Here is a 12161-nt window from a genome sequence, read left to right on the forward strand (position 1 = left end):
CTTAAAGAAGAGTTAATACTTGTTCTTCTCAAACTTTTCCAAAAAACAGAAGAGGAAAGAAAGCTTCCAAATTCATTCTCTGAGGCCAGCATTACCTCGATACCAAAACCGGATAAAGACACCACAAAAAAAAGAGAACTACAGGCCAATATCTTTGATAAATACAGATGCAGTAATCCTCAACAAAATATTAGCAAACCAAATCCAACAATAATTTAATTAAAATCACTCTCACAATCTCGTGGAATTTATTCCTGGAATACAGGTGGGGCTTAATATTCACAGATCAATCAATATGTCACATCAAAAAGAGAAAGGATAAAAACCTTATTATCATTTGAATAAATATAGAAGAAGCATTTGATAAAGTACAATATCCATTAATGATGAAAACCCTCAACAGAGTAGGTTTAGAGGGAACATACCTCAACCACAAAGACCATATATGAAAAACCCCCAGCTAACATCATACTTAATGGCGAAAAACTGGGAGCTTTCCCTGTAAGGTCAGGAACAAGGCAAGGACATCCGCTCTTACCACTTTTATTAAACATAGTATTAGAAGTCCTAGCCACAGCAATGACAGAAGAAAAAGAAAAAAAAAATCCAAATTGGGTAAGGAAGAGGTAAAACTTTACTCTTTGCAGATGACATGGGTATGATATATGGAAAACTCTAAAGACTCCACCAAAAAACTACTAGAACTAATAAACATATTCAGTAAGGTCAAAGGATCCAAAATCAATATACAGAAATCTGTTGCATTTCTATCAACTAATGAGGCAGCAGAAAGAGAAATTAAGAAAACAATCCCATTTACAATTACACCAAAAATAATAAAATACTGGGGTGCCTGGCTGATTCAGTTGGTAGAGCATGTGACTCTTGATCTCGTTGTGAATTTGAGATCCACATTGGGTGTAGAGATTACTTAAAATGAATAAAACTTTAAGAAAAGGGGGGGATGAGAAGATGGGTGAAACAGGCAAAGGGCATGATGAAGAGTACACTTGTGATGAGCACTGAGTAATGTATAGAATTGTCGAATCACTATATTGCACACCTAAAATTAATATAACACTTATCTACACTGGAATTTAAAAAAAATAATTTAATGGGAGAAAGGTGGTAAAAAAAAATACGTAATGTTCACTGAGTGCTTTTAAATAGGATTGACTGTAATTTTACATTAATGAAACAATTTAATTTTACAATTATAAAACAATTTAAATTTCATAATAAATCATGAAAGAAAATATTTTAAAAAGGTAAACGTCCCATTAACTATATAGAAATTTTTATATTTTATATATGTATATATTTTTAATTTTTTTTTTTTTTTTAAGGAAAGCTTTTACAGGTCAACACTGGTGCTAAAGAACAGTTATTCTTTGAAGCTCCCAGAGGGAAAAAACAAACCATCCCCAGTGTGGAGGTAGGAAGATAATAGTGCTTGCAATGTTGTTGATATGACTAAGTGGTTAGAACACTGATGCCCACCTTCTGTCATTTACACATGAAGCCTGTTCTCACATTATTCAAATCATGGCTATTCTTTCTGCGAGATTATTTTACTGGCCTAGAGTATTAGATGAGTTAAAGGAAAAGATGCTGTATTAAGAAAAGGAATAAAACAGGCGCCTGGGTGGCTCAGTTGTTTAATTAAGTGTCTGACTCTTGATTTCGGCTCAGGTCATGATCTCAGGGTGGTGAGATGGAGCCCTGTGTCAGGTGCACCATGGAGCCTGCTTGAGATTCTCTCTGTCCTCTCCCCACCCACCACCCCCAACCCACCCTTACTTGCACTTGCGTGCACGCACACTCTCTAAAAAAAAAAAAAAAAAAAAAAGGTGGGGGGAGTTGGAGGGAAAATCAACTTTTATGTCTAGCCGTGCTCCAGTCCAGTTACTTTCATCAGAGGACACGAGGCAAATAGAAGACATGCTATCTTAGATGGGAGCACTGCTTGTCTGTCAAATCTTTTGGAACCTATATGCCTAAGATGCTTGTTGGCAAATTCCTGTTTAAAGAAAAGAAAAAAGAAAAAATGTGTTTCGTTTTGTTACTGACAGTATTAGCCAAATTTTTTAATGTGACCAAGGAAGAGAGGCTAAACAAATTTAATATGAAAGTGGCTTAATAAGGAGAGGGACTGTAAGTAAAGGTTCTTAATGTCCAATAATGATTAATTGGAAAACAAGCCTCTAAAGTATTAGAAATTTAGACATGAAGTATAGACTTATCAATTATTCTAAGAGCAGAAATGGTCTTATTTATCAGCACTGAATGCTCAACATCTAGAACACGCAGTGGGTACATAATAAGTACATCTTGAATAATGTTATGTTACATTTTTTCTACAGGAAGTAGCAGACTTGGGAAGCTACAAAACCAAGACAACTAATAATTTAACTGTTTTTATTAAAATTTTAATTTTACTTGTGACGTATCTAATTATAAAGAAAAATATTCAGATTTTTGTTGTCCGTTCTTAAGGTTTAGATATTATAAACTTACAGCCTTTTTTCCTTTTTAGGTAGAAAAAATTTGTTGGGCATCATGGACAAGTGTGCTTGGTTTATGCTGTGAGGGAATTTGGCCAGTAATTGGAGAAGTCACAGACATAACTGCTTCTTGCCTCACCAGTGACAAAATGGTCCTAGCTACTGGGGATGATTTGGGATTTGTGAAGTTATTTAGATATCCTGCTAAAGTATGTGTTTTTCTTTAACTCCCCTAATGATCATAATTATAAAAATGGTTAAGGTAATGCCCTTTCATAGTATTTCATTGTTGTAATATGAATATTACATGTGTAATATGAAGGGTTTAGAATTATATATACTTTTTTGGACATATTTGTAGCTTTTATTTAGGAGTAGTCTTATAATTTATGATTCCATGCCTTAAGTCCTATTGTACAGTGCTTCTCAGTATTGAGTAATGTAAATATCCCTTTTAAAGGAAACATTTATCCCTAATATTAACTTAAATAATTTTGGTATTCTTTTGATTGAATATATACCATTAACAGTAAACACAAACTTTATATTTACAGTTCTAAATTTTGAAATGTTTCAACCATTAGATCCAAAATACTATAAACACAACACCTATAAGATTAAAATAGACAGCATTGATTCAATGTAATGAATGATGTTATTTTGCTAAAACTAGACCGCACAGACTCTTTGGGGTGCTATGTGCCCATGCTGTGGTGTGCTGTGTGATGATTAAATTCTCTTAGTGCTTTCCTCTATTCAAGCTACTGGGCAACATTAGGCTTTCATTTAGTAAAATAAAATTCATATATCAAGTCCAGATGCATTTATTTCTTAATTGTCACTGATTTAGATATACAGTTGACCCTTGAACAATATGGGAGTTAGTGATACCAACCCCTGCACAAAAATCTGCATATAACCATTGACTCACCAAAAACTTTACTAATAGTCTACTGTTAACTGGAAGCCTCACCAATAACATAAAGTCAACACATATTTTATATGTTTATGTATTATGTACTGTATTTTTAAAAAGATTTATTTATTTATTTATTTGACACAGAGACAGAACACAAGCAGGGGGAGCAGCAGGCAGAGGGAGAGAGAAGCAGGCTCCCCCGCTGAGCAGGGAGCCTGATGCGGGGCTCAATCCCAGGACACCGGTATCGTGACCTGAGCCAAAGGCAGACACTCAACTGACTGAGCCACCCAGGAGCCCCTATATACTGTATTCTTATAATAAGCTAGAGAAAAGAAAATGTGATTACAAAAACAATGATATTATTATTATTATGAAAATAAGAGAAAATACATTTACAGTGCTGTACTGTGTTTATCAAAAAATATCTGCATGTAAGTGGACTTGTGCAGTTCAAACCTGTGTTCTTCAGGGGTCAACTGTATATTATAATCTGGCAGGAACATAAGTATAAATTTGAAATAGGGCACTAAAATCATATTATGATATAGATCTTAAATAGCTGCTCATATTTATATTTTTAGATCAGCGTTGAAATGAAAACACAAGTTTAAAAATTCTCACAGAGAACCCAGGCATCTGAGGAAATACTCCACGCGTCCCTGTTTTAGATACACTTACGTGGCAGAACCTTAATTGATAAGAATGTGTTCCAATAAGGCATTTATTGGTCAGAAACTTCAGTTCCAGCTTTCTAGATGGTATAGATGCCTTAAATATAGGACCATTTTCAAGTAGTAACATTTCTCAAAGACTCTATTTTTTTTCATCTTTAGGGAAAATTTGGAAAGTTTAAGAGGTATGTGGCCCATAGCACACATGTCACAAATGTTCGCTGGACTTATGATGACAGCATGTTGGTTACCTTAGGAGGTGCAGATATGTCTTTAATGGTTTGGACGAATGAAATGGAGGGCTATCGAGAAAAAAGGCCTTGTGATAGTGAAGAATCTGATACAGATTCGGAAGAAGATGGGGGTATGTCATTTTAAAATATTTTAATAAAAACACAGAAACAATTTAGCACAACTGATTTAAACTACAGCAGTTATACAAGTAATCATAATGTTTGAGTAATTGTGGTTTTAGTCTTTGTGGTCTGTTTAACACCAAAATTGGTTTTATGCCTCAAAAATAACAGCCTGGCATATATTGATGACTTAAATATTCTTCATCTACAAAGTATGATAATCCTACTTTAAGTAAGTACTGTTAAAATAAATTTCATGGTGGGGCACCTCGAGGGCTCAGTCAGTTAAGTGTCTGCCTTCAGCTCAGTTCATGACCCCAGGGACCTGGGATCAGGCCCCGTATCGGGCTCCCTGCTCAGCAGGGAGTCTGCTTCTCCCTCTGCCTCTCCCCCCACTCGTGCTCTCTCTGTCTCCCTCAAATAAAGAAATAAAGTCTTTTGAAAATTTTTATGGTATTGAACCTCATATTTTAAAATGATTTTTATCTTTTCCTAATATGCAAATAATACCAGCTCTTTATAGAAAAATTAGAAAATACATTTTGCAGTAAAAATAAACACAGCATCCATAATTTAACCACTCAGAGGTAACTTCTGTTAACATATTGAGGTCTTTCCACAGGGGATGTGCATTTATATACATTATATTTTTTAACAAAAATATATTGAATTTATATTTTATAGACTGTTATCTCAGTAATATTTTGGAAACATTGTTACATATCATTATTCTATATCACTTTTACTGGCTGTATATTATTTCATAATTTGGCTATGACACTATTTATTTCATATTGTTGAACATCCTTGTATCCAATTTATAGGATCATAATAGAACTCCTCCGTTGTAACTTAGAGAATAATTCTTATGTTTTGATGGCAGGCTATGACAGTGATGTTACAAGGGAGAATGAAATCAGCTACACCATTAGAGCCTTATCAACAAATATTCGCCCAATGTTTGGAGTCAAGCCTCATTTGCAACAAAAGGAACCCTCAGTTGATGAGAGGTAACAATCAAATTTAAAACTAGATGAAGAAAAATATATTGGTGTGAAAATTGAACATATTGTTTAACTGAATGAATTTTTGTAAAAACTAAGTAGCAATAGTACTCTTGCATTTTCCAGCTCCCAGCATCTCTTAGAAAACTTGTTTGTCCTTAAATACTTTTTGGTGGTGACACTGTCTCTTGCAAGTAGTTTAGGGAATATACAAAGTGTTTATGCTTAAAGGAATATTATTTGCTAACTTTTATAATTAAATATGAGAGGGTTGTAGGAAATAATAAAATTTGAATCCCATACCAAGTATGTTTTAGGAAGCACCTGAGCAGAGATAGGATTAAATTTTGAAAAGGCATTTTTATCCATGTGCCCTTAATCAAGGATAGAAAATCATTATTTAAAAATTTTTCCAGGGGCGCCTGGGTGGCTCAGATGGTTAAGCGTCTGCTTTCAGCTCAGGTCATGGTCCCGGTCCTGGGATTGAGCCCCACATCAGGCTCCTGCTCCATGGGGAGTCTCTGCTCCTTCTCCCTCTATTGCTCGCCCTACTTGTGCTCTCTCGCTCTATCAAATAAATAAAATCTTTAAAAAATAATTTAAAAAATTTCCAGAAGGCAGATTGAAGTATAGCTTCCCATTAGAGAATGGGAATTACTGGTCTTTGTCTGGAAGCAGCACATCAGAAATAAAGGCTATGCCCACAGCAATTTTATAAAAGGAGAGAGAAGTTTTTAATAAAGTCTCTGAGTTAGATGGACAGATCAATTCTGTGAACATAGCATGATGCGTTTAAAATCATCAGGGAATATGGAAGACAGTAAAGAGGTGTATAGGTCAGTGAATGACATGGACTTCAGAAGTGAAGAGTTTTTAAGAAATGATAAAGGAAAAATTATCCAGAAACTGCAGTGAGGAACCAAGAAGGAGTGGGAGGTGGGAACAGCAGTGAACTCTTCTGTCCAAAGATGTGTTGAAGAAAACTTTGTTATGAGAAGTTGGTAAGAATATTTGAGGGAAAAGTTAAAAATGAAAGGGAGTTCACTCACATTGAACAGAATTCGTGGAAAATTCGAGTGAACGTCTAGTCAGAGAGGGTTGTGCTGAAGACCCCTGGGGCTCAGCTAAATAGAGATGACAGTACAAGGAAGCCCTGGCAGAGGGGTCTGAGTGTGCACTACGGGCTTAATGTTCAGGGAGAAGGACGGAACTGGAAGGGTGAGGTGCACGTTCCTGACGGAGAAGCGGGATCTAGAGGGTCTCTGAGCTGACTAGCCACACAGGTTCCCACAGAAGTTCTAGGGGGAGTGTTGAGTCATGACGTGTCCACAGCTCCTCTTCCAGGTGCGCATTTGCTGATGAGTACTCAAATAAGAGCATTGGTGTCACCTTTACGGATAGGAGGTAGAGGGTTATTATCCGTTTTGTCATCACGTATAAAGAGGCAAAGTATTGGGGCACCTGGGTAGCTCAGTCGTTAAGCGTCTGCCTTCGGCTCAGGGCGTGATCCCAGGGTCCTGGGATCGAGCCCCACATCAGGCTCCTCCACTGGGAGCCTGCTTCTTCCTCTCCCACTCCCCCTGCTGTGTTCCCTCTCTCGCTTGCTGTCTCTATCTCTGTCGAATAAATAAATAAAACCTTAAAAAAAAAAAGGCAAAGTATTAAATTAGAGCTACGTTTTGGGACACCTGGGTGGCTCAGTTTGGTTAAGCGGCTGCCTTTGGCTCAGGACCGAGCCGAGCCCCGAGCCCCGCACCAGGCTGCTCAGCGGGGAGCCTGTTTCTCCCCCTCCCCCTGCCTGCTGCTCCCCCTGCTTGTGTTCTGACAAATAAATAAAATCTTTAAAAAAACAAAAGAAAACAAAAGAAATAAATAAAAATAAATAAATGGAGAAATATTTTAAGAAAGCTGAGCATACCCTAATCTAAATATCAAGATTCAAAGTTGAAGTGGTCTGGTGGGAGGCAGTATATTATAGTGCAAAGGATGTGGTTTTTGGAGTCAGGCAAATGGGTTACAATACTAATTTTTATAATTTTCCTCTTGTGTCGCCTTGAAAAACTATTTGTTACCTCTAAGCCTCTGTTTCCTTAGAGGTTAAATGAGCCTTATAGTCACTAACTTATGGAGTATTTTATAAAATGAAATATAATGTTTATAAAGAATTTAGGTAGTAAGTCTTTACCACCCCTCCCTGCAAATGAAATAGAGAGTCACCCGAGGGAAATAAACTGAAACAGTTTCTGAAATTAAATATCCACAAAGTAGTGAACAGTATCTGTATATTTATTAATCAGAGAAATACATGTAAGTTTGCAAATGTGTATGTTCCTAATATGTGCAGTATAGTGCTTAAAATTACTTCAGTTATATCTCACAGGTAATGAAAAGTGAAAAGTGTGCTATAGGGAGGAAGGAATTCTGGACATTCCCATAAATCTTTTTCATTTATTTATTTTTTAAGAAAAATATCAGATAAATTAGGTAGATCAGAATATGTGACCGAATTTTAATGTACAGGGCGTCATTCATGGTAAAATCTTAAAATTCCTCCCTTATTAGTGAAGTGAACCAAATTCTGACAGATGGAAATATTTTTCTGCCTGTGAAAAATGCTTGATGCTCTCATATTCTTTGCTTGCATTTTTTACAGCTAACATTTTCAAAATTATTTTTGAAATTATTTTGCATTTGTTCTCAGTTTATTTTATAATTTCAACTCTGCTGAATTCTTTTGAAAATGCTAAGGCCAGAGTCCAAAATGACTCAGAGTTAGGAGTCTTCATTTTTGGGGTGCCTGGGTAGCTCAGTCGTTAAGGCGTCTGCCTTCGGCTCAGGGTGTGATTCGGCTCAGGGTGTGATCCCGGCGGCGTGCCAGGATCGAGTCCCACATCGGGCTCCTCCGCTGTGAGCCTGCTTCTTCCTCTCCCACTCCCCCTGCTGTGTTCCCTCTCTCGCTGGCTGTCTCTGTCACATAAATAAATAAAATCTTATAAAAAAAAAAAAAAGGAGTCTTCATTTTCATAAAATGAGAGAATCAAAGGAGAAAAAAGTGAAGATACTTCTTTTTACCAACTTTGCATATATGTGTGAGGAGATATTATAGTCTCTATAAACATTTTTGTATTTTAAGTAAAATATATTGCTATCAAATATGAAACATTTTATAAACAGTGAAAACAAATGCTTGTCAAGCATCCACTTGAAAGGTTTTGGGTGACATTTGTAACTACTTGGTTGCTTTTGTGGGGCCTTTTTTCCTAAATGACTATAATAATTTTATGTTTTTCTTTTTGTAGCAAATCTTATGTATTTAAAGTAGTTGTCAATCAAACTTCCAGTATTTTTTAATACAAATATTCAGAACAGTGGAGCATAAAATATAGGCATTTTTGTATTTCCTTAGAATCCTGTTGCTGTTGCCTTTATTCTGTTTACTTACCTGCTGCATTTTATTCATCAGTTATTCGTCATCAGTGTTTCTTTTTTTCCGTTTTCCTTTCGAAGGCAGGGGGTAGTAAGGTAAGTTTTATTAAATAAAATATTTTATTCCATTATTTATTCTTTGTTCTGTTTTGATCTTTATTGTATTTTAAGGTACTGATTTTTTCCCTATAAAACATGGAACTGTATTTGTCAAGAAAGAATTAGAAAATGAACCAAGTCCTACAGAAAAGTTGCGTTTACATGTGCAGCCTGTGGGTGCTGTGAGGCTCTTCATGTGATCGTTTGGTTTTAAAACAAACTCCAGACAGTTTTAGTTATTCCTTAAGTTTCAGAGGTTTATAAAAATAGTTACCCACACATATTTATCAGTGAAAAATTATGCAGTTTATAAGCCTGTTAGCTTCATTTAATGTATATTTATACATTCATTTAAAAACATTAACATAGGGCAATGATGGTATTTGTTTAATAAAATGGTATGTGCATAAAAGGGCTCTGTGGGGCACTTTCACAACTAGCTTTAGCGAGATGAACGTCGTCAGGCAGTTTCTGAAACAAGACAGTGTGGAAAAAGTCTATTTTAGAGTAAAAGGTACCAATAGGTAAACGCTGGGAGATAAAGATGAAAAAGATAGGAGACCAGATTGTACAGGAACTTAGATATAAGGCACTCCTTAATTTATTTGGTAGACAGCAGAAATTCATTATTTGTTTTAAACAGGGGTGATATGTACAAAGATAGGAGTCTACCTAAGATAGAGTGTGATGTGACTTCTAAAAAGGCCCATATATCTTAGACTATTTTCACAAAACATTCAGATCTAGCCTCAGATCTGAAGTAGTTTATTCAAGGACTGATCTCTGCATTTTAAAGGGACACTGACAATTTACAGTGGGAGTCACTTGTTTGAAAACAGAGCTAAGTGGAGATACAATTGCTGTCATGGGTGTGAGTGACTTTTATGGAGAAAGGACCTCCCTTTCATAAGCAGTTTTCATGAGAGCTTAGATAACCATTTGTTGTCTGTGCTACAAAGGGAGGTTCTAGACATATAAAGACGTTTCCTGGTTTCAGTAGGAGGGTGGACGAGATGACTTTTGTGATCTCTTCCAATTCTCTTTTGGTCATTGTGTTGTTAAAGGGATTCTTTTAAGTTCCTCCTTTACTAGCAAAATCCCATAGCTTAGCATGATCTTGAGTGACTCACTTTGCCTGCTAGGTTGAACTGGTTGACTGAGAAACCCTCCTGGGTCAGAGGAGGGGTTGCTTCACCTCCTTAGACAGTTTCTTTAATAGCATCTCCAGTATGACCAGCCTTTTAAGTTGATTGTTACCATTTTACTACTACACTTAAGAGCAAAGATAAGCTTTAGTATTTTGTTTGAAATTCAGAATGCACTGTAGAAAAATAAGAATGGTAAGCTTTGAAGTTTACAACATGGAACATGTTCAATTCTCATTTTTCTTTTTTCACCTTCTTCTGATTTCCCTGCCATTAATGGAGTAACTTTAGCCTTTTATGCAGTAATAAATAAAAACAATAGACCTTTAATATATGCGGTATGTTTTATCTGCATTAAACTTGTAAAAATATTTTATTACAGAAGTATTTTACTAGTGTTTTAAATTCAAAACTGTGTTGTAATCTTTTCCCTTTTTATCTGCTGCTAAAAAGAGGTTCCAGGTAATCCTCACTCTTTGTTATACTTTATGAGACCTAATTTTGTATTTTTATCATCTGTCATATTTACCATTAATGTTACTTGGTGTTCTTTACCTCTGTTCACAGTTTTCAGTGTTTTTCTCCATTGAAATCAGTATCACTGAAATGAACAGCATCTTAGTTACTGGGTTTCTGCCCCATAAGTAATTGCTTTACCAAAACTTTATTTGTGCAGCTTGTATAATTTTAGAAGTTGTATAACTTTATTTAAACAATAATATATATTATCTAAGTTATCTTTAAAAAAAATTAAAATACACTTAACTGTTACACAGGTTTGTATGGATAGAAATTACCTGTTTGGGGGCACCTGGGTGGCTCAGTCGTTAAGTGTCTGCCTTCGGCTCAGGGCGTGATCCAGGCGTTATGGGATCGAGCCCCACATCAGGCTCCTCTGCTGGAAGCCTGCTTCTTCCTCTCCCACTCCCCCTGCTTGTGTTCCGTCTCTCGCTGGCTGTCTCTCTCTGTCGAATAAATAAAAATCTTAAAAAAAAAAAAAAAAGAAATTACCTGTTTGTTGTTTGTGTTACAGTTAAAGCTGTCAGATGGTAACACTGAATGATGTTCACCAACAAAACTGACTTAGATGAAAGACCAAGGCTGCTATCATTCTTTAAAATGGCCCTAAGAAGGGGCGCCTGGGTGGCTTAGCTGGTTAAGTGACAGACTCTTGATTTCAGCTCAGGCCATGATCTCAGGGTCATGAGATCAAGCCCCACCTCAGAGTGTGCATGGAGCCTGTTTGAGATTCTCTCCCTCTCTAAATAAATAAATAGGCCCTAAGAGAAACATTTTTAAATGGTAAATGTTATAAATCAAATTATATTTATTACTTACATTCAAAGCGTATGAAAAAGGTTTGAAACCAAACTTTCTGTAATAACTTGAAGAGTTCTTTTTATACTCTTGTTAAGTGCATGTAATTTTTATGTCACCAGCCATACTCACTTCTACGTACTACTTCACGTCCTGTATGAATACACGCACTTCTTTTATAGTGCGTGTTCAAGATGGAGCACTTCCGTCACTTTTATAGATGTGTATCCTGGAAATCCTTATGAAAATGCAAATATGTTTTCATCCTTTAATTTTATACACTTAATCACATGATGGATTTTTTTTTCCCATAGCAAAGTCATTTCATGTCATTTTCTACTTTAGTTGTTACAAATCGAATATTAACTTAAAATTTGGAAGGGGGGGGCGCCTGGGTGGCACAGCGGTTAAGCGTCTGCCTTCGGCTCAGGGCGTGATCCAGGCGTTATGGGATCGAGCCCCACATCAGGCTCCTCTGCTGGAAGCCTGCTTCTTCCTCTCCCACTCCCCCTGCTTGTGTTCCCTCTCTCGCTGGCTGTCTCTATCTCTGTCAAATGAATAAATAAAATCTTTAAAAAAAAATAAAATAAAATTTGGAAGGGGGAGTTGATAGCATGATTGATTTAGATTCAGTGTTCAGGGTATTAAACATTTGAATAATGATTATCTGAGATAAAAATAAACCAAATGAGGTGGGCTTTTTTAATTAAAGGGTTT

The 12161-nt window shown here is 36.1% G+C and overlaps 1 protein-coding gene across 4 annotated transcripts in view; it reads left to right on the forward strand.

The window, feature by feature from the left end:
* Positions 1 to 12161, forward strand: part of EML5 (EMAP like 5) — a 168077-nt gene that overhangs the window by 125480 nt on the left and 30436 nt on the right. For 2 of the 4 annotated variants that reach the window (XM_040641559.1, XM_040641562.1), the window contains exons 24-27: positions 1347 to 1435; positions 2537 to 2713; positions 4260 to 4461; positions 5337 to 5463. In XM_040641559.1, coding sequence (XP_040497493.1) covers positions 1347 to 1435; positions 2537 to 2713; positions 4260 to 4461; positions 5337 to 5463 — 595 coding nt within the window. Of the gene's footprint in view, positions 1 to 1346; positions 1436 to 2536; positions 2714 to 4259; positions 4462 to 5336; positions 5464 to 8964; positions 8980 to 10580; positions 10590 to 12161 lie in introns of all 4 variants that reach the window. The other 2 variants (XM_040641561.1, XM_040641560.1) reach the window with 2 other exon arrangements.

The sequence above is a fragment of the Ursus maritimus genome, unplaced genomic scaffold, assembly GCF_017311325.1.
Source record: "Ursus maritimus isolate PB19 unplaced genomic scaffold, ASM1731132v1 scaffold_25, whole genome shotgun sequence".
Classification (NCBI taxonomy): domain Eukaryota; kingdom Metazoa; phylum Chordata; class Mammalia; order Carnivora; family Ursidae; genus Ursus; species Ursus maritimus.